Source organism: Nannospalax galili, unplaced genomic scaffold (genome assembly GCF_000622305.1).
Source record: "Nannospalax galili isolate Female #2095 unplaced genomic scaffold, S.galili_v1.0 scaffold888, whole genome shotgun sequence".
Classification (NCBI taxonomy): Eukaryota; Metazoa; Chordata; class Mammalia; order Rodentia; family Spalacidae; genus Nannospalax; species Nannospalax galili.
Genome location: NW_008357921.1, coordinates 64,034 through 91,187, shown reverse-complemented (window position 1 = coordinate 91,187; position 27,154 = coordinate 64,034). Strand labels below are relative to the sequence as shown.

Here is a 27,154-nt window from a genome sequence, read left to right as displayed (position 1 = left end):
CAACCATCCAACCAGTCAATGAGTCAACTTATAGATTCTGAGCCTTCTGTATATGGAACATTGGAGGAGGTGATAGTCTGGTAAGGGAGGTAATGTGGGCACAATCATCTAGACTTTAAGGTAGATTCTGAAAAGGATCTGAGTTTGGCTGAGAACAGTGTTTAAAAGAACTTGATGACTTGTCTGGGAGTTGGAGGAGACAGAGAAGCTTGAAGACAGAGACAGCACTTATATTGGTGGGAGGGCAGGACACTGGGCACAGGTTATTATAGGGGGGCATAAGAAGCAGCAGACACAAAAGCTGGAAGGCTGAAAAGCTAGGCCTCTTTTGGCAGGTAGCTATAGTGATGGGGTGAGGAGTCGGAGGTAAGAAGCCCATGGGGGCATCCACCCCCACTGAGAGGTGGCTGATGTTGTCCAGGCACAGATTGACTTCTGCTTCCTGCCTTTGAGCTTTAGCTGGGCTGTTATACACTCAGCCTTCCTAAATCTCCATGCTGGGGCAGTGCCCCTTCTCAGAGCCATGGGTAAAAGGCAGGAAGAAGGTGAAGCTTTTCTTTCTTGTCTGACCCCAGGGCATTGCCATCTTCCTGCTGAGACCCTCTGATCTGCAGTCCATCTTGTCGGATGCCTGGTTTCATTTTGTGTTGTAAGTAAGTCTGTCACCTTGGTCATACTTCATAGGCAGGACAGAAGTCCCTCTGGAATAGCCACCCTCTCCTGCCACCAAATTCATACCTTCTATCATTACAGTCCAGGGATCCTCTCTGCCTCTTCTAGATGGAACGGCACATAGATGCCTGTGAGGAGGATCAGAAACCTGTAGGACAGCCCAGCATCAGATGGCTGCTCCACCTGTCAAAGCCCCAGGTAGCAGGCACAGTAGTAGCAGGTGCCACAGAGAAGCAGAGATTAGCAGCCCCATTGGTTTTTCACATGGCAGTGCTCCAAGGCTGCCCCCTGCCCCCACCCCACCACACAGGGCTTTGAAGTTGCTCTCTGAGACCTTGGTTGGTCAGGACTAGAAGGCTCCTGAGAAATCAGTCTCATCTATAGCCGCCCCTGCAGCTCCCAGAGCAGGGAAGTGAGTCATGTACTGTGGCACAGTGCTCTAGTAGTGTCAGGGCCCCAGCCTCCTAGTCATCTTCTACTAGTGCTGGGTTGGTGGCCCCAGGGCCCCAGCTAGAAAGCCCAGCTCAGCAGCCTATCTGCATGAGGTCATGTGCTGCCGACATCAAAGACTCTTGTGAACTTTGCCTTAATGAGCAGAGGCAGACTCAGCTTGACTCAGTGGTAATAGGGTAGAGGCTGCAGCTGGAGATGAAGAACGCTGTGGCTACCCCACTGATGCCTCTCCTGAGTTTGAAGGAGGTTGGGTCTATGGGACCTAGGATGTTAGCCTGATGTTTTCAAATATATATGTGTATGTGTGTGTGTGTGTGTGTGTGTGTGTGTGTGTAGTGTGTAGGCCAGAGGTGGATGGTGGGTGACTTCCTCAATGTTTTTCCACTTAATTATTGAAAACCTTTATTTTTTGAGACAGGGCCTGCCACTGAAACTGGGGGTCACTGATTGGCTAGGCTGGCTGGTTAGAAGCCCCAGAGATCCTCCTTTCTCTGCCTTCACAGTGCAGGGATTATAGACACTTGCTGTCCCACTTGAATTTTTATGTGGGTGCTGGGGATCTCAACTCAGGTCCTCATGCTTGTGCAGAAAGCACCTTATCAACTGAGCCATCTCCCCAACTCCTACCTAAGAGTTTTATTAAGTATGCACCTGCTTTCTAGAGGCATGAACTGAGTTCTTCATCCCCTAGGACAGGAGTAAGCCGACAGGCATGATGGGACTCTGCCCCACAATGCAGGGTGCCTGTGTGCCATTGTTGAGGAAGGGAGGTGGTTCCAAGAAGAGTCTGTTTCCACAGCCACTGTTAGTGCACTGCTCTCTTCTGCTTCTCTTTTATTTTGTTAGAGTAGAGGAAAGTGGAGACATCCTTTCTTACCTCAGTTCCAAGTACAGTTTATCAGTTTTTCTTCTTTCCTGTTCTGGAAAAGCAAGCTTGCTGTGGCCTAAATTTGGTTAAATATTTTATAATTTTGAGAAATTATAAAATTACCCAACCTTATAAGCAAGAGAGTATTTTCAACTAGATGTCTGCAAAACTGAAAGCGTGGTCACTGCTTAGCAGTACAGTTTGATTGTGTATGTTTGTTATATACTGTACTTGAAGTAGAATTGCAGTAAAGCAGACATCACACAAAAGTCACTATTTTCACCACTTTTGAGCACACAGCTCCAAGCTATGATATACATCCACATGGCAGTGCAGCCAGAATTCAGAAACGTTTCTTCTTACAAAACTGAAGACTATCAGCTCTCTACCCTGTCTTCCCCTCTGGCAGCCACCCTTCTACTTTTGGTCTATGAGTTTGATTGTTCTGGGTACTTCATATAGATGGAAGAACAGTAATTGTCATTTTATAACTGGCTTATTTCATTTAGCATATATACCTTAAAAATAAAAAAGAGGAGGTTTTGAAGGATTTTTAAATAATGGTTGGTTTTTAACTTTGAGTGTTGGCAGCTCTTGTCATTTTGGCTAAATATGCAATTATTTATGGAATCTCTGATCTATCCCAATGGTTCTCATACTGATGTGGGAATCATAACCATGCATACAATTTCCAAGCCACTTGGCCTTGTGGGCTGTATGCCAGAATCTACTGGCATCCTGGGCATCTGCATTTTTTTTAAGTCCCTGCCAGACACAACTAGCCCACACTGGCCCCGACTTGCATCTGATGATGCAGTCTATGCTGCAATCAGACCCAGTTGAATGGATCCCAGGCAGCCTTGTATGTCTGGTAAGCATCAGCCACCAGAGTGACTGTGCAGGAAGTTACGGTTTTGGGGGTTTGGATGTGTCTGCCCTGCTGCTGAGAAGTAAGGCCCTTGTCTCCTGTGTCTCCTGAACAGTTTTGTCCAAGCTGTGCTTGTGATACTGTCTGTCTTCTTGTACTTGTTTGCCTACAAAGAGTACCTCGCCTGCCTCGTGCTGGCCATGGCCCTGGGCTGGGCGAACATGCTCTACTATACGCGAGGCTTCCAGTCCATGGGCATGTACAGTGTCATGATCCAGAAGGTACGCTGGGAACCACACAGGTGGAGGACCCGCAGAGGGCATCTAATTTTCAGATGGGGGAACTGAGGTCTGAGAGGAAACAGCCCTTTCTCCCGAATGCCACAGTCTCTATGTGGTTTTGGTCAGACCTTAAAGCACCCGTGCTTGTTGGGCACTGGGAGGGGACATACTTTGTGAAGGAATGCTCTGACTTCTGAGCTGCGATGTGCTGGAAAATATCTAACAATTACTACCTGGGTTATATGTTGTGTATGTAAATACATATATGCATATATAGACAAGTATCTCTTTATTGTATGCGTACATGCATTTATTATAAATTTTATACTAACAAGGATATGTTGAGTCTCAAAGAATAATTGGTTACTTTCTAAAATGGAGTACTTGATCTGTCATTAGCCTATGGCTGCAATTGACAAGTGAGCACTGCTCTCTTCTGACATGAATGCTGTTGACATTTTACATTACACTCAGTAAGACAAAAATGAAACAAAGAAGACTGACTTTGGAGCTTGTCTGTGAATGATAAGAACAACTTCTTTGCAGTTGTTTGCAAATCTTATAGGAATAGCTTGTTAATCTTCCTGTACTGTTCACATATTTATTATCGTTTACAAATATAACTTATTTAATTATACATTTATGTGACTAAAATTTTGTTTTGAGACATGTTCTCATTATATAGCCCAGGATGGCCTCAAACTCATTATCTTTGTACTTCATCCTTTAGATCGCTGGAGTTATAGGCATACACCACCATGACTGACTCATAGGATTGCATACTTTTGTGATAAAAATGATTTCTTTTTTTCTTATGCTTTGTTGAGAAACAATTGAAAAAACTGAATGCACTTAAAGTATATAGTGTAAGAGTTATATGTAAGTATGTATTGTGAATTGATTACTAATGTCAAATAGTTAACACACCCATCATGCCATAGAGCTACCTTTTATATGTGTACTGAGAACATTGGAAGCCTATGTTTTTTGGGCATGTTTCAACTACACAATTTGGCATATTATGTAAAATTCCTACAGTTATTTTTTATAACAAAAGTTTGATTTAGTCCTTCATAATGACTGTGCTCAGAAAATTCACACAAATTTAACAATCAGTTCTTGGAAATTGGTAAGAGTGGGCTCCAGCATGCCACTGCCCTCAGGGAGTGTGAGACCCAGAATGAGACTCCATAGGGAAAGGCACCAGGTGAATCAGAGGCACTGTCCCAGGAGGTGGAGGAAGAGAAACCCTGGGGCTGGAGCAGGACAGAAGGCTTACCCGAAGAGGCGAGGCCCTGAGCAGAGTCTGGGATCATGGAGGGCATTCTATTGAGGGGAGGGAGAATGGCCAGAGTGAAGACAGGCAGTGTGGGCAGCTGAGAGAAGATAGGACGGTCTGTATGCAGTGATTGTGCTCACGCCTCACAGAATCATGTCCATTTCTTTGTAGGTCATTTTGCATGATGTTCTGAAGTTCTTGTTTGTGTATATCGTGTTCTTACTTGGATTTGGAGTAGGTAATTGATTCATTGCTAAAAGTACCTCCTGCATTTGTACTTTATGCAAATGTCATAATGACAGAAACACAGCATTCTCAGCAGTGGACAGAGCTAGCCACGGGAACCCCCATTAGTGTTTTCTTTTCACTTCTCTCAACAACTTGACAAAGAGAAAGTCACCATTCCTGATCCTATGCCACTTAGAGACGCAGACTGTGGTCTGCCCAGACTTTTGCATCCATCACAGTGTGAGACAGGCTCAGTAGGTGTTCTCACCCCCGTTTTACACATGAAGAAATAAAAAGTTCACAGAAACTTGATGGGTGGTCTTCAAAAACTAGGAGCAAGGAATGCACTGAGGTAGCGTCCTATGGCCCTCCACAGCTTGTGGCACTCAGTTTGCTTCACATATCACTTTGAGAACTTATGGTCTGCTGGGGATCAGAGATGGGGAAGTTTCTTTTGAAATCCAGAGGGAATAGCACAACCCAATTTTCTCTCTAAATACTTCATAGAGAGGATTCCCCCTCCCCCTGTGGAAGTTTCTTCTTTCTATTATTTTTCTTCAGTGATTGTTGACACTTACATTAGGCAGTTTTTTTCCCATCCATCTGGTACCCTTTCCAGGACAAATCATGGTAACTTATTTGCCCCTCCATCTGTTCCCTTATTCCTCCATGCATTCACTCACACATGAGCTCATCCATTTATCCACCCAGCAACGAACCATTGCTGTGGTGTGTTGGACTGAAGAGTAAAGCAAGCCCACGTCTTGCACACAGGGAGCTCACAACAGAGCAGTAGGAGGGGACGAGACCTTACAGTCTTGGGGGAGGCAGGGAGAAGGAAGGTAGCAGGTTTGCAGTGTGGGTTCCTGTGCGTGTGCAAATACATGAGTTCTCTGAGTGGCCCTCCAGGCAGAGAGCCCAAGAGAACACCCGTTGTGTCCTTCCAGCACTGGCCTCGCTGATTGAGAAGTGCTCCAAAGACAACAAGGACTGCAGCTCATATGGCAGCTTCAGCGATGCAGTGCTGGAGCTCTTCAAACTCACCATCGGCCTGGGTGACTTGAACATCCAGCAGAACTCTACCTACCCCATCCTCTTTCTCTTCCTGCTCATCACCTATGTCATCCTCACTTTTGTCCTCCTCCTCAACATGCTCATCGCCTTGATGGGGGAGACTGTGGAGAATGTCTCCAAGGAGAGTGAGCGGATCTGGCGCCTGCAGGTGAGCTGGGCAGAGGCCTCCACTGGGACTCAGTGGCTAGAGACAGCCACTGGGCCCAGGGTATATCCCGAGAGTCTATGTAAGCCAGGCCTGAGGAAGCCTTAGTGTAAGTTCTTTGAGAATAGAGTCTAGAACAACAGCCTAGCTCTATTCATCGTCAACCATGTGACATGTGGTGTTGAAAGGTGACCTTAGGTTGAATTAAGAGGAATAAGGGCCCTGGGACAATGAAAGTAACAGTTCTGCTGTATCCCTCACCCCTTGAGAACAACCTACAGGATGGATCCAGAGACAGTGACCAGAGTTGGGAGTTGACTAGAGACTATGCCATGTAGGAAGTGGTTGTTGGAAATAGGGATTAAAAAGGGGAGCATTCCTTTAGATATCTGCAGAGCTACCCGTGAGAGGGAGCAGCCTCCTTCCCAGCTGGCAGAATCCAGGTACACGGAAGACCTACAGGAGAAAAGCTTTGATCAAGACCTTCTTAATTTGATTGTTAGTAATGCTCTGGGGAGATTGGATACATTATGTCCAGGAGAGCTGCCAAGGGGATGCCAAGCCCGGAAAAGGGCTATAGGAAAATATAACTTCTGAGCTGCCCCCTACATGGGATTCCAGGATCCTAACATTTCAGTTAAGGGGCTCCTGACTTCCACAGATAGTATTTATGTTAAGCTAAAGCAATTTAAAAGTTTCTTATGTTTGAATTCTGCAGATTAGCTGAACCCTTAAAACCTATGCAGTAAGCACCAAGTAAGGCTGGAGTGAGCTGTTAGATGGTGTGTGTGTGTGTGTGTGTGTGTGTGTGTGTGTGTGTGTGCACTTCATGGAGCTAGGCTTCAGAGCTAGTTTGGAGCAACTAGTTTAGGCTTCTTTATCTCCTCAGAGAGCCAGGACGATCTTGGAGTTTGAGAAAATGTTACCAGAATGGCTGAGGAGCAGATTCCGCATGGGAGAGCTGTGCAAAGTAGCAGATGAGGACTTCCGGCTGTGTCTGCGGTAACTAAGGAAGAAGGGCTCAGGGGTGGTATCTTTGAGGTGGGTAGAGTCAGCAAACAGGAAGTCAGAGTGGTGCTCCTGGATCTGGGCCTGTCAGAAGAGCTGCTGTGTAGAAAATAGGACATCCCAGATGTGGTGTTGTGTGGTTGTAGTTAATGAGATTCAATGGTGAGTTAGTGAGAACAATGCCCATACTTGCAGGATCAACGAGGTGAAGTGGACGGAATGGAAAACACATGTGTCCTTCCTTAATGAAGATCCAGGGCCCATAAGACGGACAGGTACTACTGCTGTGAGGTGGTGTGGGATGGACCATGTGACCTTGTGTGAATCAAGTCCAAGGGCCTGATTTTCCCTATCTGTGAGATAGGGGTGTTCTCAGGTCCCCTCCATCTCTGACATTTGATAACCCTATTTAGAACAGATTCTGGAAAATTAAATGGTAGTTGGGTGCTGGAGGTGTAGCTTAGGACCAGAGTTCAATCCTCAGCATCACACACACACACACACACACACACACACACACACACAATTTGCACCAACACATGGAAACAAGGCATGCAGAGTGATTTAGTTCTAAAATAGTTACCTCCCCCGTCTCTTTCTCTCTGTCTGTATCTCTCAGCAGATTTGAACAAAATTCAAGACTCTTCCAGGAGCAATAGCAAAACCACGCTCAATGCGTTTGATGAACTAGATGAATTTCCGGAAACATCGGTGTAGAAGCATAGCTCAGAGCTGTTGTGAGCATGGGCAGTCGGATGCTGCAGGCCAAGTCCTGGTGCTGAGGGGCTGTGCAGAGTGCTGGATCAGAAGCAGAGACTCCTCATGTTGACTCGTGGCTGCTGATAGGCAGCTGTCGGTGCCTCAGAATTTTCCTTGGAGAGGTAATATAAGCTGAAGGCCAGTAGTCTGAACCTAGAAGTCTCCTTATGTCCAGGACAAGGTACCTGCACATTAGCTTGACTGGGAGAGAAAGGTGCCTGGAAGGGAAGAGCGGGGGTCCCTTGAGGAATGTAGGGAGCAGTCTTTCCTCCTGCCAATCACTGTCCCCTTGTCAGGCCAACTCCAGCCCACAGACTTTCATCTCCCCAACTGTGACTGGATCTTCTAAGTTTGTGGGAGACTTTTGATCCTGTCCCAGAATGTACAAAGGACAGAGCTAAGCCAGATATCCTGGGGCAGGAGGGGACTGAACTATAGAAATGTCCTTCTTGAACCTTCAGGAAACAGGAAACTGAAATCCATCCTTGGAATGAAACCCAAGGCTCAAACTATCTCCAGCTGAGAGATGTTTTTTAATAGTGTAATCGACACAAGGTTTTTATTTTTAGTACAGAAAAGACATTTCATTTTAAATGAAAATGACTTCAGATGAAGTAGGTAGCTGTGAAGACTGAGAAATAGATTTTGGGCTTTTGGACTGGATGTATTATATACTTGGCCTCAGGGTGGTCAGAGCCAGGACAATAAGCTTTTCTTCACACACACAAAAGTTCCAGGGAGATAGACTGGGATCTGGGGGAAAGGGCTTGGCACCCTTCCTCCTCCCGTTTTACTACAGTGCTGGCCTCACTTTATCTGAGACAGAAATAGCAGCTGCTCTATTTATATGGTCTTAAACCTCAGAGATTATTAGTACACACTAGTGCTTCTCACTGGAGAATTCAGCAAAATGCCTGAAATGTGCTAGTATTATGTATTTTTGTTAACTGTGAATTTAGAAGCTATAATGGAAGACTTAAGAGAAAGAAATGTCTGCCAAAACTTGGGGCTTAGTTTCACATCCTCGTCCTCAAATTTGTCTTCTCCTGAAATTCCAGAGTCAGTTTGGGGAGCAGAGATGGAGATTCTTCCAGGTGACTAGAACCCAAACAACTCCCAAATCCAGTCTCCTTTGGTATTTAGTAGAAGGGTGCATGTCAAAAGTTTTGAGATGGAATTATAAAGATTATTACCAAGAATTTTAATGTTAAATGGATCAAAAATAAGTTGGGCTTTTGGATAACTTGGCAGTTGATGAACTACTCAGACTTGAGTCCAGGTGAAGCAGTCCACTCTGGCCAGTTTCTCCACTCTGGGAGGCTCTGTCAATTTAGCCGAGCTGGTGGGAACTTGGCCATTGCATCCCTGATGGCCAGTCTGGGGAGGAGGTGGGTGGCACAGCATTAAGGACATCCCAGTCTGTAGCAACCATTGCCTGCCCAACCTCTTGGGGTCTTTGGTGCTCAAAGTGTCACAGTCAAGCAGGGGAAGATGATGAGGCATACATCTCTAGAAAAGGGAAGATTAGATGGGGACGTCACGGGGGCAGAAGTAGCAGATGTATTCCAGATGGGCAGAAATAGTGACAACTTGATTAAGATTTTGGTTCAGGTCAGTAGCCAGCTGCTTCAGCTTTTGGAGATGTTTTGGAAAACTAGTCTGTACTTAAGGGGGAAGATGTTGAAGAAAATAATTAGATGAATTTTACGGTCCTTGAACATTCTACAAATCAGTAGTCCAAAGCTAGGGTCTCCTTCTTGAGTTATGCTGAACAGATGTCCTGGTTTGAAGGACAGCCATTGGATCCAGGATACCACACTCCATACAATGGAGCTGGGAATTCCAGCTTTGCTTTGACTTGAAGGTTAGTGGCTAAAGTCATATGGCTCTCCACTTCCTACTTGGATGGAAGGTGGAAGGGTAGGAAGGTAGAAATCAGTGTCAGAGCATTTATCTTCTTACATGTTATGGAGATATGCTTCCTGTGAATCTGGATGGAATTTATTGGCAAAACCATTTCTAGACTGGATATTCACCACGATAGTGGGATCTCCAAAGGTTTTCAGCCTAGAAGGTCAAGCTAAGTGAATTCACCAAAGCAAGGAGGGGTATTAAGTCAAAGAACGTCATCCTGATCAAAAGGACCAAGTCCCTCATTTTATGCCTGGAGACTCAAGCTCTGGAATGAACAAGGACCCGTTCAAAGTTATGTCAGAGTAGGTGAGTCCAGGATGTTCTGGTTCCTGGGTTACAGATATCCCCTTGCATTGTTTTTTTAGTGTAGTTATTCAGTAAATTTGAGTCTCTTTACTTGGTACATTCTGGGGGCTAGAGAGATTTTGCTCAGATGACATAGTACTTAGCATTGTCCTCTATGACTAGTTCAAAATTCAAATGTGCCAAAAGTCACACAAAACAACAACAAAACAACAACATACATGTACACACACCACTGACCCCATGGGCTTCTTAGGACATCTCAAAACTCCATGATTCACATTTCAGTAATTTAAGGGGAAGAAGTTTTCTAGGGATGGGCTCTCCCATGCGCAGACAGTGGTTTTGGCTGCAAATGCTGTGTTAGCTAAACTTGTCCTCAGGAAGAATCTGTTATTCTAGATATTATGTTGTGTTGTTTGGAATAACAAGGGTGCTCACCTTCCTTCCTGCCATGGGGAGAAGGTATGAAAAATTGTACTGTGAAGTCATTAAGCTCTTAGCAGGTGCCTGCCCAAGAGAGTACAGTATTATTGAGGTTCCCTTCCTTCCTCAGGGTCTGGTGACAGTACCCTTTTGCTCTGGGTAAGGCCCAGGGAGATGGGCTGTCATCGGGGCCTATAAACCATACTTGATTTCTGCACTGATTTACATGTTTTTATTTTGTTTTGTACTGTGATCTTGGTTCCAACACAGAATTGTCACTCTGTTCCCACTGGATGTGCTTGATATCTATAAACTTTAATTTATAGACTTGTTCTTAGTGTTGTATGAAATTCCATGTTCAAGAAATCATAAAGAGTAAAACTACTTTGGTCTCATTGAAGAAATACTGTTTTGATTTCTAATAAATATTTGTCTTGTTATGACCATGCTTCATCTTTGCCTTACATGTGTGACTATGAAGACCATTTAGAAACCCTATAGTGTTGCTTTCCAGGAAAGGGTAAAAGAAAGGTCTGTGTTTGGAGCTAAAACATTACTGGTCTCAGTTCAGGGATAGAGCCAGCATGCTGTAACACATGTCACTTTCATAGAGTGTCTACATCTCAGAGTGCATACATGTCTGGCACCCTATTTGAACACTTAGGGAACTTTCTTTCTTTAAAATAATTTTTTTCTGATCTATTCATTTTTGTTTCATGTGTTTGAATATTTTGCCTACATGGATATAAGTACACCCATGTTGTGCAGTGCCCATGGAGGTCAGAAGAGGGCGTTGGATTCTCTGGAACATGTGTTCAGAATGATTGTTAGTTGCTATGTGAGTTCTGGAAAGTAAATCCATGTTTTCTGCAGGAGCAATCAGTGTTCCTAACTGCTGAGTCATCTCTCCAGCCCTGTTTCATTTTTTTTTAAAGATTAATTTCATTTTTATTTGTGTGTGTGTATCTCTGTGTGTCTGTATGTATGTGTATGTGCGTGAATGTGTCCTAGGAAGCCAGAAGAGGGTATCAAATCCTCTAAAAATATAGTTATAGGTGGTTGTGTGTCACCTGATGTGGGCATTGGGAATCAAACTCTCCAAGGGTGGCAAGTGCTTTTAACATCTGAGCTGTATCTCTAGTCCCATTGGGCAACTTTAGAAGTCGTTTCAGTAAGTAAGGGAATCAAAGCCAGAAGATGTTAGGTTCAGATCATCTGACTGCTCAACTCTACTCATTCTAATTTGCTGGTTCTCAATTTCTCTTGCAGGTATGTTAACCTAGGGCTCCTCCTTCAGACCAGAAGTCAAAAATCCCTGCTGTTTACCTCCCAGGGTTTTCCTGAGGAAGTAAACAACAACGAATACAAAGGAGCTGATACTGTCAGCACCACCACCATCGGCTCAACTCTTATGCTTTGGCATTTTTCACTCTTTTGGGTTATTTTGTAAGGATCAGAGTTTTCAACTTGAATCCCAGGACATTGCCTTTGGGGTGGTGGGTTACAGAAATTGTAACAAATTTATTAGTAAGTGGGATACTGCATTTGTTGAATTGTTTACTTAATTTACTTAATTACCAAATTCAGAATTCCTTCCTTCACTGGGATGTCTGCTGAGAAGCAAAGAAAAGGGAATTGTATACAGTTATGTATCCTAGGTGGAATAGTTTGCCCATAGTCTAGGAATGTACCATTCATGGGCTATTCTGGGTGAACTGATAGAAAAATAGGCGAAAAATAGGTGAGCAGGAAGAATATTTCTGGTGCTGGAGTTCCTAGGCGTTAACATTTTTATGGCTGTTGATACTGTGAAGAATTACCTGCCAGAAGACTCACAGTTTTCCAGCCCTTTGAGATGGCTAGCTACATCATGAAGCACCTTTATTCAGGCGGATTACCTTAACAGCACAGTTTTATAGGTTGGAAGATCAAAATTTAATGGTTGGAGCAGTTAAGCCCTGGAGGCAGGTGGAATGGCACACAAAGGTTGCAACTCTTTCTCTTGGCTTAAACATCCAGGTTCTGTGAAGTTTTTCATCTCCCCAGGCTACCTCTCTCACTACTATAGCAAAGTTCTGTGGACAGGAAGGGATCCAGTCCAGTAATATATTATATATATATATATATAATACACATATATACCCTATTTACCAGATGTGAGGACTTAGATCCAATTCAACAAAATTGGACACTCACTATGTACAATAATAGAGGATACAGATATGAATAATTTAAAGGTGGTAGATAAAAGGAAAAGGATGATTTATTTTCTACTATGTGCCATGCACTTTCCACTAACTCTTCTTTAAGCTTTGCAACACTCCAGCGGTTTCTCCATTTCCTTTATCACTTGTCTGGTTCTATTTTCCCGTGGCTATCTCAAAGCTATCACTGGTGATTCCACCACTTCCTTTCCATATATGTAGTTGGTTTGGTCTCCTTCTTGGCAGTGAAAATGAAAGCCATTAGATGAGGACATCTTTCAAACTTGTGAAATCACCTGCACCCACACCCATGGCAACCACTTTCTTATGAGTTCTTAGAGCATTTCATGATGGTGAAAGTTATTTCTCCACTTAAATGGATCTATTTTCTAAAAGTGAATGTTTACATTGAACATTTAGCCTATTGGCAACTAATGTGGCTTCAGTAATTTTTTCTAAATTATAATATAGCAATCTCTTATAGACTCCAGGTTTTAGTTGATTTTGTTTACAAATCAAATCTTTATTTTTTTTCTTGGCCAAACTGAAGGAAATGTCAGTTTTCTTTTCTGGTTTGATGAGATGTGGCATTCGGGACTGTGTCCGTCACTTTGTAGATATGTAAATAGAGCCAACTCAAGTTGTGCACTGCGCAACTCACTGAGCCTGTGTGGCAGCCCTGGGTGGGATCCTCCACTATGTGCTCTATGTGCTAAGCACTGTAAAATCCCCTGTGGGAGTTCATGCACCACTGATTTTATAGATGTTACAGAGTCACTGTCTACCAAACACTGAATCCGCTTTCTGTGGCTGTGCTATGGTGGAGGACGTAAAAAGCATCTTTACAGGTAGGAGACAAAGTCTCCTGAAGACAGTGTAGGTGGAAGTGCAGGGATATAAAAAAGTTTTGTGAGTCTCCTAAGCAGTCACTCCACCTTAAGACTCTGTGAGATGTGCACACACAGGCCTTGCAGCCATTTCCAGGCCCTGTGGCTCTGGTATGCTGATGACTTGTAACCGCCCCCCCCCCCAGCACCACGGCTTTGCTCATCTGTCTCCAGAGCTTCTCTCACTGCTCCTACTTGATCCTTCTACTGGAGCAGTGGCTATAGGTGGCTCCCCATTCCTGCACCAGGAGCATCTTCTGTGGTCTCTAGTGGTATCTTCTGTGGTTTCTCATCACAGCTCAACAATCTGTTCTTCCAAGCAAAGGACTTCTATGTGGTTTGATTCTCCCCAGACCAATTCTCATCTGCCGGACAAAACTTGCTGAGTTCACGATATGTCTTAAGCACTGTGCTAAGTGCTATGAATAATGCAAAGAGCAAGATGAACACTAACTCAACTCTCCTGGCACTTTTGCAGTTTAAACAACTATTCCCTGCTCTAATTTCATCAATGATTGTTTTGAGGGTTTGAGAGGTGCTAGTCTGGTAGTGTTGATGAACTTGTATAACAGAGTGGTTTAACCTAAACCATGTCACATTAAAAACAAGCATCACCATGTCCAGGAGAGTAGGGATGGTACAAGCTTTTTTTAAAAAATATTTATTATTTTTATTTTATGTGTTTGTGTGTATTGCCTGCATGTATGGAAGTCCATCTGTGTCATGTAATGCCTGCGGAGGTCAGAAGAGGCTGTTGGATCCCCTGGAACTGGAGTTACGGACAGTTGTTAGCTGCCATGTGGGTGCTGAGATTCAAACCCGGGTCTTCTGCAAGAACATTCAGTGTTCTTAACTGCTGAGCCATCTCTCCAGCCCTGGTACAGGCTTTTAAGAAGAGAGGACAATGTAGGAAAAGGCCCAAGGTGGCAGGGAGCTTGGTGTATCTGATGACTGGAGAACCCAGCCTGCGGTTCTATTCTATTCAAATCCTGATTGCTGGGAGCAAGGGGTCAAGTGACATGAGGCTGAAGGGGTGGCAGAGGCCAGAGCACGCAGGCCTTATCTGCCCAGGGCAAGACTTTGAAATTTCACATCCAGGGTAAGGAAAAGCCACGAAAGGGTTTTACACAAGGGAATTATTGAGTGTGAATGTTAGAATTTTGGAGAATAAAAGGAGATAGAGGAGTAGGAGACAAGAAAACAGAGCCAGACCTGCAACAGGCAAGGATCATATCTTCCTTTATTTAACGAAGCTCCAGTGAGAGGTAGAGGCTGACCATGGGAACCATGCTTCTACAACTAGACAAATAAATGGGGTGGGGGTCGAGGAGGGTTATATGAAAGTTGTGAGACACAGCTGCACTTTGTGGGGAGTTGAATTAGTGCCTCGGTTTGGTGTCCTTTCAGGGTCTCTTTTCGAGTTATCTAGAGCACTAAAGGAGGCAGGTGGGCTCTACAAATAGTCTCTCTCTCTCTCTCTCTCTCTCTCTCTCTCTCTCTCTCTCTCTCTCTTTCTCTCTCTCTCTCTCTCCAGGGAGTGACCAGTTGATAAGGCTTAAACAAGGCCAGGCTGCCAATTTAGGGCCAGTTAGACACTTTAAGGGATTTATCGCTTTCCCTAATGAGGCTTGTGGCTCTTCTGCAATTTACATATTCTATCAGTGAACATTTCTGGTTTTGCTTATGGTGTTACAGTCTTAGAAGTGTGTGTTTCCTCTTCTTTCTGCCATCCTTTGAGATATAGCAAGTCTGAAGAGTACAGAGTAGAGTTTCACCAGGAAGTGATGAGGTGACACACTCAAGAAGTGACTGGAAAAGAACATGAAAAGGCAGGGACATGGGTGGAAAGCAAAGACATCTGGGTAGAGAAGGATCTGTTTGATATGCTCATGTAGTCCACTAGCCTTTCTTGGGCACTTCACTGGATTTCTGAAACTGATAAAGACATTTTACTCTTGTTACATTGGGATAGAAGGAGAGGAGAACAAAGAGGCTACTAAGTCAGATACAGGGAGACCCAGAAGGTTCTGTACATGCAACGAACTGAGTTATATTTTGAAGGACTCACAGGATTAACTAGGACGAAGTTGGGCAGAGGGGTTACAGGAAGGTGAGAGAGAATTCTAGAGAGAGGAATCAGCTTTGGTGAGACATATGGGAATAAAACAACAGAAGGGTCCTGGAACAGAGAGAACAGGAAAGGAGATGAGTCTAGAGGCTATGGGGGAGGGAGAGGCAGGCCATGAAAGGCCTTTTGTGCTAACTGTGAATAACCGATGAGGTGCATACTCTGTGCTAGGCACTGACCTAAAGCCCTTGCATGCATTAGCTGCTCAATCCTCACAATGATCTGAGGAGAAGGCATATTATGATTATGCCATTGAATAAATGAAGAAACTGAACCTGTAGATTGTTACAGATAATCAAAATAAAATACAGACAAAAGTGGGTAAAACCACACAGCAATGTTACGGATTTTTTTGGTCTTTTGTTATAGATTTTAGAAAAAAATACAGATGACAAGATGGCTCAGTGGGTAAAGGCACTTGCTACCAAGCTAATGACCTGAGTTGTGTGTCTGGGACCCAAATGGTGGAAGGAGAGAACCAACTCCTGCAAGTTGTCCTCTGACTTCCACATGTACACTGTGGTAGGTGTGTGTATGTGTATGTGTGGAACACATACACACAATATAAATAAATGCATGTACAAAATAAGTTTCACATCTAATTAGTAATACTGAAGATAATAAAGATTGAGTGAGGGAACATTAGACTTGATAGAAATAATCAATCCTCAAACTGAAACCATAGTAACTTAAATTGCACATTTAAAATTTTATAAGTAACTACACTTTGATGGGAGAATAGTGTTTTCTTGCCATAATTTAATCTGGAAAAATGACTGAGAAAAACTGGACACTAGGAACAATCATAAGGAGAGAAGGAAGCTTGGCAATGCTTTTGTGTACAAAGCAGACTGATATGCCATACCTTAACTACAGCATTCAGAAGAGCCCATTCAATGATAATAATTCTGGAAAAGTCTAAAATAGATTTTAAAGCTTTAGAAACTTTATACTATATAAAGCATCAAATATGGGGTGAGAGTGGCTAAATAGGATTTGCTCTGGATGAATGAAAATGTACGTGTGTATACTGGGCATTTGTTAAATTGAAGGCAATGGTGTATATACCTATACCAGGTGTTTTTTGTATATGTCCATGTGTGTGTAGATGCCTGTGCACGTGTATACACATGTGTGGAGACCAGAGGCCCATGCTGGGAGTTTTCCTCAATCACTCTCCACTTTTTATTTTTTGAGACAGGGTCCTCCTTGTAGCCCTAGCTGTCCTGGAACTTGCTATGTAGACTAGGTTGGCCTGGATCTCATAGAGATCTACCTGCCTCTGCCTCTCAAGTGCTGAGTTAAAGGCATGTGCCACCATGTCTGGCTTCCACCTTATTTTTTGAGATGGTCACACACTGACCTTGGAGCTCAGTGATTTCGTTAGAATGTTTGGCCAGCAAGTCCCAAGAATCTGCTTGTCTCCACTTTCCCAGTCCCTGGGACCGTAGGTACTTTGTGTCTAGCTTTTTAGTGGGTACTGGAGATTGAACTCAGGTTCTCATTCTTGCACAGCAGGCACTTTATCAATTAAGTAAAATCTCTTGTTAATTATGTGCATTCATGTGTGCCTGTGTAGGGTTATATGCATGTGAGTAAAGTTGCCCATGGAGGCCAGAAGAGACCATCAGATCCCCAGGAGCTGAAGTTACAGGTGGTTGGTGAATCACCCAACATGGTACTAGAAACTGAACTGGGGTCCACTGCAGGTACAGTGCATGCTTGTAACTGCTGAGTTGTCTTTCTAATCCCCCATTGTTAATATTTTAGATAAAAAATTTGAATTCATAAACATGTGTTCCTTGGGGTCCAAATAATGAAATTTAAAAAATGCTCTTTACTTGACTGCCGTGGCCTTGGAGAGAAGTGATGGGAGGTGAGTGTCCTGAAGGGATGGGAAGGAGGGAGGCAGGTTTCAGCTGGAGGTCTTTTGAGAAGAATCATGAGAGGCAAGGGATTTTGGCACTTAAGATATGGTGGGACTTCTTGAAAACATGTATTTGCGACCCAGAGTCATGATGTTGGGCCACATTTCCACCAGTGTCCATTGCCTTCTGTTACTGGTCTTCACTACCTTTGGTGGTGGCTGCTGGAGACCAAAGACGAGAGCCTCATACCTTGTTGGCTATGAATCTGGGTGACTGTGTTCTATCAAAATGACAATTGACAGCTGTGAGGAATACTTCTTTCAAAGCTCCCACATTAAGGACTGATGAGTATCTTGAGGGGACTGTGAGACATGGAGTGTTTTGATGTATTCATTTACACTTTACAATCTGTGCTCATTCCCTTTCATGTTTCACCCGCAGACGAGCACCCTATATCTCTCCCACAGATACCACAATCATTGCAAGTGTTTATAGAACATCCATTTAATATACTATCACCAATTCAAATGCAAAAACTGAAAAATATCAAGTCTACACTGTTAGTTTCTAGTAGCGCTTATATATTACTTGAAAACATACATTTTATTCAGTTTCATTGTATGTTAGGCTGACAACTTTGAATATAGTATGCATCTTAATTTTATGTTCTGAATGTGAAGGTTGTTTATTAACAATGTTAAACTATCAAAGTATACTGTATAAAGAGCTATACAGAAATCAGAAACACACTAGCTTGAGTAAGCTACATATATAAACTATGATATATGTGGAAGACATTCATTAATTTATTCTTTCCTCCCAGAAACTGGTCTGGATGCCTAATGTATGAGGCATGGGGCCAGGTGCTGTGGAGAACTAGAATAAGGTACAACCCTGCTCCTGAGGAATTCCCAGGTCACACTGAGCTAGCATTAATTTCTATTGGAAAGTAGTGCGATGCTTTTTGCATTGAGTGTTAGTTTGGTTGTCTTCGCAAATGCTTCTTTCTTTTCATAATATGCAGCCTCATTCACAAACACGGGGTATACAGTACAGTCTCCTCCTAGTGGAATAATCATTCCATCAAGGGATACAAATGCAGGATCTCCAGGGTACAGTGGTTTCCAGTCTTGATCCTTTTAGGAAACAAAATAAATAAAATACATTTGGCTTTTTCCTCTTGCTTTAAACATTTTTTTTTCTTGTCAGACTGTAGTTAACTAACATTGTCTGTTAAAAGAGACGTTGTCTATTAAAAAGAGATATGTGGGGGATGTGTTGAGAGGCATGGGTCTTCAAATGCCAGTGTCATCAGACCACAAGAACCTTAGAACATCTCCAAGTTTGTTGTGCTTGTAAAGCATCTGGGAACTTGGCTAAGATGCAGCTTGAGTCTCTAGGTCAGGGCAGGGGCCTGGGACTCTGCATTCCTAGTACTTCCCAGAATCAGCACTACCTGGGAGCTTGTTAGAAAAGCAGAATTTCCTTCACTGCTGTAGATCTACCAAATAAAAACCTTCATGTGAATAATTTGCCAAAGGTTCATAGGATAACATTAACATTTGAGAAGAACCATAGCACAGTGATTTTTCTCAACTCTAGCTACACTTTGTAATCACTTGGGATGTTAATATATATATGCATGAATGAGAGGGGTTGGACCTATCTCAGATATGCAAAGTTAGAATTAATCTCTCCTACAGGAAACTGAGACCTTCCCCACCCCAACTCCCTGTGTGGTACTGGGGGACCGAATTCAGGGCATTGTACATGACCTGTACTCCTAGTCTTCTTTTTAATTTTTATTTTGAGACAGGGTCTCATTAATTTGCCCAGGCTGGCCTTGAGCTCACTTTATGACCCAGGAAGCCTGGAGCTTATGATCCTCCTGCCTTCCCTCCCAAGTAGCTGGGATTACAGGCTTGTGCCACTAGACCTAGCTTGAACCATTCCTTATCATCTATCAATTCCAAATGACCTTTCCTGACTTTCAGAATCTACCACTGACCCAGCTGGTTCTGATATCAGCTTCTCTTTTCTTTAAATTTAAACTATTTTAAATATAATAATAGCAGAGGACACAAAGTGGAGGTATTAAGGTGGGGGTGAGGAGAAGGTGGTCTATGATCAAAATACATTGTATGAAATTCTTGAATCAATAAAAATATTTTATTATTTTTGTTCTATGTGTATGAGTGTATTGCCTGCATATATGTAAGTGCACCTATATTGTGCAATGCCTACAGAGGTCAGAAGAGGGTGTCGGAGACCCTGGAACTGGATTTATGGATAGGTTGTTAGCCGCCATGTGGATGCTGGGAACCGAACCCAGGTCCTCTGCAAGAGCAGCCAGTGCTCTTAGCCGCTGAGCCATCTCTCCAGCCTTTTGTTTTTTTAAAAAAGATCTATAAAATTCTGTGTTTCCCAAGTGCTCTTAGGTGTGGGTCTGTCTCCTGAAGTCAGGTCAATCTACCTGGCATCACACCAGTAAGGAGAACTGACTCCCTGTCCCAGCATCTATCAATTGCCAATAGATCTTCAGCTAGGGCTGGGGCTTCCTGTCTACCTCCCCATCCATGCTGGGCCCTGGTGTGGTTTGGGTTGCACAGGTCTTACACATATCGACATAAGCTCAGCCTCTCTTTCAGCCTTCCCAGGATTACTTTACTGCTGTTGAAGGAGGTCACTGAGGAAAACAGATTTGAAGGTTCCTGTGTTTCAGTCTGTTGCGATGTCATCAGGTTGGCCTGTGTTTTTTGTGCTTGTCATCTACAGGACTTTCTTCATTCTGCTCCTACCCTCAGTCTTTCCTTTAAAACACTGTCTACGGCTTCTTCTGGTTTCCACGTGGCTTCCATGAAGCCACAAGGCAGGATTTGCTTCACTAGTCTGCATTTGTGGGCAGGATGCTTTATTAAGTTGCATGCCTGGATGGCCATTAAAAGTCATTAAATAGGTATTTGAACTGGATCAGTGGTTTTCAACCATGAATACCCAAGTCTATAAGGTCAGATTATCTCACATTCTTGGCACTGTTAGTTTTCAGAAAGCACTCTAGGTTATGTGTGGTCAGGGCTGAAAACCCTGCACCAAATAGCCTACCAGGTCTCCTCTCCATCTAGGCTTTGAGGAATCACAATGTGGAGTGGGTATCTTAGCTGTTTGGAACCTTTGCGCCTCCCTGCTTTGCCCTTTGCCTTTTCTAGACTTAAGTCTCCTAACTCCCATGAGAACCTTTCTTTGCTCCTTCATTATGTCATTATTGATCAAATCAGGCCAGGTATAGATCCAGAAGAGTCAGGGACAGTGGCAGGTATGTCCAGAGAAACAAGCTCTGAGTGTTTTGCTCTAAATTATTTGGTGATGATCACAGGGAGGTGTCAATAACATGACCAGCTGCAAAGACATAACACTCATAGCTGTGGAGAGCTTCTACCCATTGCCTGTGGGCAGGCATTCTATTATCTGAGAAGTCTTGTTGGGCTACCCCTCTCCCACCTCATTATGAGGTTAGAGCTCTGGTTATCATTTCTGGATAGAAGATTAGACTTCAGCCTGTGCAGACTATCAATCCACAAGACCACAGGCCGTGCTCACTGCTGTGTCCCAGAGCCAGCATGTTATAATCAACAAGTTCTGAGAGAAGGTTTGACTACTTTCCTGCTACAGTTCAGATATGGGAAGTATCTCCCAAAGGTCCAGCTGTCAAAGGCTTGGTCCCAAGGGTGGTGTTCTTAGGAGGAGATGTGGCCCTTTAGGAAGCAGTGCCTTGTGGGAGGCCCTTAGGTCATTGAGGATTGTCCTTTGAAGGGGGCTGTAGGGTCTGTCATGGAGTCACTTTGCTTCCTTGCTTCTTATGTGAGCAGTTTGTTTTACCATTTGCTCCTGTTATCACTGTTTAGTGCTCCTGCCAGAGGACCAAAGTAATGAGGCCATTTGATTTTGGAAAGGAACCTTTAGAATGGCAAGCTAAACAAAACTTTTCTCTTTATTAGATATTACAGCAGTTATTTCATTATAGTGACGCAAAGCTGACTGATACAATACTTTGAATACTAACAAACTAGCTAATGTATGCAAAGTGCTGTATGAACTCTAAAATTCTACTCAAAGATAGAACATTATTAGTTTCAATATTTTAATGCTATTTAAAATATTTTATTATTTTTATTTTATGTGTATGCATGTATTGCCTGCATGTAGGTAAGTGCACCTGTGTTGTGTAATGCCCACGGAGGACAGAAGAGGCTGTTCCCCTGGAACTGGAGTTATGGACAGTTGTTAGCTGCCATGTGGGTGCTGGGATTCGAACCTGGGTCTTTTGCAAGAATAGCCAGTGTTCTTAACCAGTGATCCATCTCTCCAGCCCAAGTTTCAATATTTTAAAGAAAAATCAAATGCTACCTGTAGATTAGGATGGATGACAGCAGCAATTTCTCCACTTTCATTCCTCGGATAATCAACTTTCTCCATTGTTTTATAGACTTCAATAGCACAGGGAGGAAATTCTTTTCCTATGAAAAAATACACTGTGTTAATAACAACAAAAAGGAAATCTCCCAAAAAGAGAAGCTGACACCTTAAGGAAGAACAACAACAAAACCTGAAGAGAGTTACAAGAATGCAGATGCTTAGTTATAGATGGTCATAAATAACAAGAAGTCAAAAGATATTCTGGAATCATTCCTGTCAACACACCTCCCACAAATGCATGATGGACAGAGGTAGAAAACGCAACCTACAAACTTCAGTATGGAAGAAAAGAGTCTAGGCCCATGAGTCAGGGCAGCAGGGCTCTAGTCTCCCAGCTGTCTTCTGATTTTCCCAGCTGTGTGATCTTGAGCAAGAAGCTGACCTTCTATAACCTTGCTTTCATTCTTGTTAAAATAAGATTTGGATTCGCTTATCTTGAAGGGCCTTTCTTGCTCTGACATTCCCTGACTGCATAGCTTCAGGAAGACTTCCAACAAGCTAGCTGGCTTCTACTAAGTATATCATACACCTGGATAACTCCCGATCGGTGAGCTCTTGGGATGCAGGGAGTCTGTCTAACGGTGGAGCTCAACTCGCGAAGGCAATGTAAAATTAAATAACACAATGCCCAGAAACTTTGAAAAAGCAGTATATATATGGCAATCTTTGAGCAAATAGTGTGAACTATGGAGAGTCCATAGTGTGCTATGGCTGGAACTCAGAGGTAAGTCTTCTTTTTCCTCAGAGCAGAACTGGAATGGGCAATTCTGTGGTCATGTCTAGCTAGCTTTTGCTATGTAACACTCTAGTCAAGAACTTAGCAGTTTAAAGCAACCACCCCTTAATTGGGCTTGTGATTCTGTGGGGCAGAATCCTGGTCTGCCTTGATGGGGCAGCTCCTTTGGTCTAGACTGCCTTTGGCTGATTTCTGATGACCTTGATCACATATATAAAATAAGCTGGCAGGGCCTCTCAGGCTGGGAGATCTGGGATGCCATCATTCTCATGTCTGGCACTAGACAGGCTGGCATCACATAATCTTTCATTATCTAGCAGGTCAGTGTGGATTGAGTCACATAATGGCCATGAAGGGTTCCCAAGGGCAGCAGAAGAGCACGTCTCAAAATCCAAGTCTTTTTCAAGCCTCCTATAGGACATAAAAACAAGTCACATGACCAAGTCAGACTCAAGGGAGGGGAAGAACTACCAGGATGATGAGGGGATGGACACAGGGATGTTCTGTACTCCCCACCCATGGGGTAGGGACTATGAACCATGGCCTGTAAACCATGTTTTCAGTTTAGGCCTATGGCCTTTCACATGGGTATGTCATTTCTTAATGTATTATAGTTCCACACTTGGTATTTGTATTGTGCATATGTTGTGACCTTCCCAACGCCAGTTCCACCAGAGAGCATAGGGCCTGTTCTCAGACAAAGGCAGTGAGCAGCTGATTTTCACTTTTTATGACTTTTTGGAGGTCAAGGGATTCCCAAGCACAGAAATCCTGTGACTGCAAGAGGTGCATATCGCTAAGGGACAATACTCCCCACAGGTCCCGAGTTGCACCCTAGCTATGCCACCAGAAATAATCATTCTTTAATAATTTTTTAAAGCATCAGTTCTTCTACTTGCTTTTTAATTGTTTGTTTTTGAGACAGGGTCTCCTACAGCTTAGATTGTCCTTGAACTTGCTATGTAGTTAAAGTTGACCTTCAGCTGCAGAGCCTCCTTCCTCAATCTCTTGAATGCTGGGTTTACAGGTCTTCACCTTCATTTTCAATTTTCTTTTGGTGTTGGGATCAAACCCAGAGCTCTGTGCATGCTAGTCAAACACTCTACCAATTGGGCTGGATCACCAGGATGCCTCAGTTCTGTAGCTGATCCTCCAAGATACAATGGGAGATAAGTGTCCTGATCCCACTATGCTCCTATGCCTATGTCTCTGTATGATTCTTTGCATGGCCTGACTCCGCCTGTGCCTAATGGAATTATTTACATAGGATGTCTCTGAGACTTTTAAAAGTAATCTTTTAAGTTTTAAAGTAAATTGTTTTATAATTGTTAGACTTTTTAGTGCAGTTTTAGATTTACTGAATAAGTGAGCAAACATACATAGGATCCATTCGCCTACCTCTCCACCAGTCCCCATTTAATTATTAATTGCAGGAATAATACAGAAACACATTATTCTTATTGAATATAACAAAAAGTTAGCATGGCTTGTTCCATCACTCAGTAATCATTGTTATAGGTATGTTTTATCTAGAACTTTTCATATATATTAACATATATGTGTATGTACTCTGGCAAGTGATAATTACTGTAAAGACAAGGTCTCATTATGTAGCCCAGGCTATTTGTCATCTACTTCAGCCTCCCTGATGCTCAAATGACAGACATGATTTTTGGTCTGCAACTTGCCTCTGTGTGTGTGTGTGTGTGTGTGTGTGTGTGTACTGTATGGTGCATGCATGTGAGTATGCACATATGTGTACCCAAGTGCTTGCTTGTGGTGGTCAGAGCAGGACTGTCAAGTGTCTTCCTCTGTTGGCTGTTCGCCACCTTACTGCCTTGACACAGGGTCTCTTGCTGAACTGGAAACTTGCTGTTTTAGCTAGGCTGGCTGGCCAGGAAGCTCTCGGGATCCATCTGTCTCTGGCCCACAATGCTGGAGTTAGAGGCACAGACAGCCATGCAAAGCTTTTAATGTGGGTGATAAAGATTCAAACTCAGGCCCTCACGTCTGCAGATCAAATGCTGTTACTAAGCCCTGGAACTGGAGTTACAGATGGTTTTTAGCTGCCATGTGGGTGCTGGGAACTAAATCCAGGTCCTCTGAAAGAGCAGCCAGTGCTCTTAACTGCTGAGCTATCTCTCCAGCACCCTAAATTAGCACATATTAATTATACACAACAATGTGCTATATTTTCACAGTATATATAATGTATTTTGATCATATTCACCCTCCACCACCCTCTTGTGTCCCCGTCTCTCTCCTGCTGAGCCCTTTCCTTCTCCCAACTAGCCCCTTCTGATTTCATGCCTTTCTTTTTCTTTTCTTCTCTCTTTTTTTTTGTGAGCCAATGAGTTTCATTAGGATTATTTACAAGACCAGCCTGGGCTACATAGTGAGAGGCTATATAAAAATGAGAGAGAGAGAGGGAGGGAGAGAGAGAGAGAGAGAGAGAGAGAGAGAGAGAGAGAGAGAGAGAGATCTAAAATTATAAGCATGGCAAATTTGATCTTGATGCCAATTACCAGGTCAATGTTTAGGGGTTAAGTTTTACACACAGGACCTATATGGGTGAAGGAGAGCAATGAGTCCTGCAAGTTGACACACACACACACACACACACACACACACACACACACACACCCTATGGTTAAGTGATGTACATATATTCTAGGAGACAACTTTCCCCATAACTTACCTTCATTGAAGTGCTGTATAAAATCAAGAGCATGTTTAATCATTTTTCTCATTTGGTACAAAATATCAGCTCTCAGAACACCTTGGGGCTGAGGACCAACTTCTATACCTATGTTCAGAAGGAGGTATAATCATTTTTACTTAAGTATTGGAATGTGTTAAAAATTAAGAATTTTAAGATATAAAGATCTAGAATCCCACTGTTAATAATTGTTTAATCTCATGGGAAATAAGTGAGACACTGCTAGCCTTAAAAAGAGAAGTTCAAGTTATACACAGAGTAAATAAATAACATGGAAAAAACCCTCACAGAGCTGTGATAGAGTAGTAACTCAGCATCATTTTTTTCTTTTAAATTTCTGTCATTATCATCAAAATGCTGAAAACTCATCGCATAATAAAAGATGCAGACAAAGTTAGGCATAAAATAACAGGTGGCCACAAAGAGAAACTGTCCTAGACCTCACAGTTTCCTTAGCAGGAATAAGGACATTCAGGTAGCCAGAAATATAGTTGATGTGGCAATAATATGTGTGATTCTGGAGCAACATTCCTGCCTTACTGACAGGATAGTGTATTGGACTTAATTTTCTGTAAAAAACTGTATTCATTTCTTTTATCGCCAATGAAATTGTGAAATGAAAACTCACAGGTGTATTTCCTGTGGTTAGTTAGGTATCCATCATTACACTGACAAAAGACTCTTTCTCTAAACCTCTCACCTAGTCTTTTTCTCCTGTTAAAGTCTCCCACAAAGTCATCCTTCCAATCATTACCTCTGTTCTTCAAACCTTTTACCAATTATAATAGTGCCCATCCTTACTATCTTCCATCCAACTCATATAGATTTTTTTACATTAATCTTACTTTCACCCATTTCTATGATTTCCTAATTAAACCTAACTATAGTCCCTGTCACCCTTATTTTAAAAATTGGTTGTAATTAGCTTTCTTGTACATATGAACAGACATTAATTTAAGTGTATGGTATTATGAGTCTCAGTAAGGTATGCATATATGCACAAATGATCTACACAACTGTAGAAAGACCTGTTCATGAATATGTGTATTGTTGAGAAAAATCATCCACTCTAAATTTATTCTCTCTTCCTCCATTCTAATATAATCATAATTTTAGTTGGATGGCCAACATGCACAAACTGATTTTTTTTTAAAGCTCAAGAGTAAAGACTGAATAGTTTAAGTCACTTGTAGTAATCCTAGCACTCTAGTGACTGAGTAACAGGAGCATAATGAAAGGTGTATGGGGAGATCCTGAAAGCCTTCTTTATTCCACTACCTATGATCATGTGATGCTTGGAACGAGAGTGGGCATCTTATGGCCACACTAAAGACATGCTGAAGATTGTAGAGCAGAAAAATAAAAAGAAGCTGGTCCCTCATGGTGCTGTTGAGCTGTTACATAAAATTGCATTTATATCACTATTAGATCACTATTTGAAAAATCAGAGTTTTCTTTTGCTTATGTTATTTGTCAGCTTCCTCTGAAATTACTCTTGGTTAAATCATCTGAGACCTAAGAAAATAGATTTTAATCTGCAGTAGCATTTTAATTATAATGTCCAGTTACCTGCAGCCCAAAGTATTCTATATATTCCTTGGGGGAGATGGAAAGTATGGTGTGATAGATCTATGTGGAGAGCAAGAGCTATGGACTGGTAGGGGGTGGGTGCTTCACCAAAAATAATTGGTTCTTGATTTTTTCCCAAGTGGAGATTATTTTCCAAATAAAAATTTAACTTTGACGCAAAATCTCATATCAATGCAGAATACTCAAATTTGTAGAACATGGCTATGGCACAGTCATGATGGAACTGAAGGAACAATGGCCACAAAGTGTTGAATCGTAAGTGAAACTATCA

At 42.7% G+C, this 27,154-nt stretch overlaps 2 protein-coding genes across 6 annotated transcripts in view; one reads left to right on the top strand and one right to left on the bottom strand.

Annotated features, from left to right (window-relative positions):
• Trpv3 (transient receptor potential cation channel subfamily V member 3) overlaps positions 1–7,648 on the top strand; it is a 29,162-nt gene extending 21,514 nt beyond the window's left edge. Inside the window, exons 12-18 of one of the 3 annotated variants that reach the window (XM_008855611.2) lie at positions 576–649; positions 2,977–3,142; positions 4,593–4,659; positions 5,597–5,871; positions 6,758–6,870; positions 7,072–7,151; positions 7,496–7,648. In XM_008855611.2, coding sequence (XP_008853833.1) covers positions 576–649; positions 2,977–3,142; positions 4,593–4,659; positions 5,597–5,871; positions 6,758–6,870; positions 7,072–7,151; positions 7,496–7,593 — 873 coding nt within the window. In that variant the 3' untranslated portion in view covers positions 7,594–7,648. The remainder of the gene's footprint in view (positions 1–575; positions 650–2,976; positions 3,143–4,592; positions 4,660–5,596; positions 5,872–6,757; positions 6,871–7,071; positions 7,152–7,495) is intronic. The other 2 variants (XM_008855613.1, XM_008855612.1) reach the window with 2 other exon arrangements.
• A 10,205-nt stretch (positions 7,649–17,853) lies between these two features.
• Aspa (aspartoacylase) overlaps positions 17,854–27,154 on the bottom strand; it is a 21,048-nt gene continuing 11,747 nt past the window's right edge. For 2 of the 3 annotated variants that reach the window (XM_008855608.3, XM_008855607.3), the window contains 3 exons: positions 25,273–25,380; positions 21,770–21,879; positions 17,854–18,501 (listed from right to left, as the gene is read on the bottom strand). In XM_008855608.3, coding sequence (XP_008853830.1) covers positions 18,298–18,501; positions 21,770–21,879; positions 25,273–25,380 — 422 coding nt within the window. In that variant the 3' untranslated portion in view covers positions 17,854–18,297. The remainder of the gene's footprint in view (positions 18,502–21,769; positions 21,880–25,272; positions 25,381–27,154) is intronic. The other variant, XM_008855609.3, reaches the window with a different exon arrangement.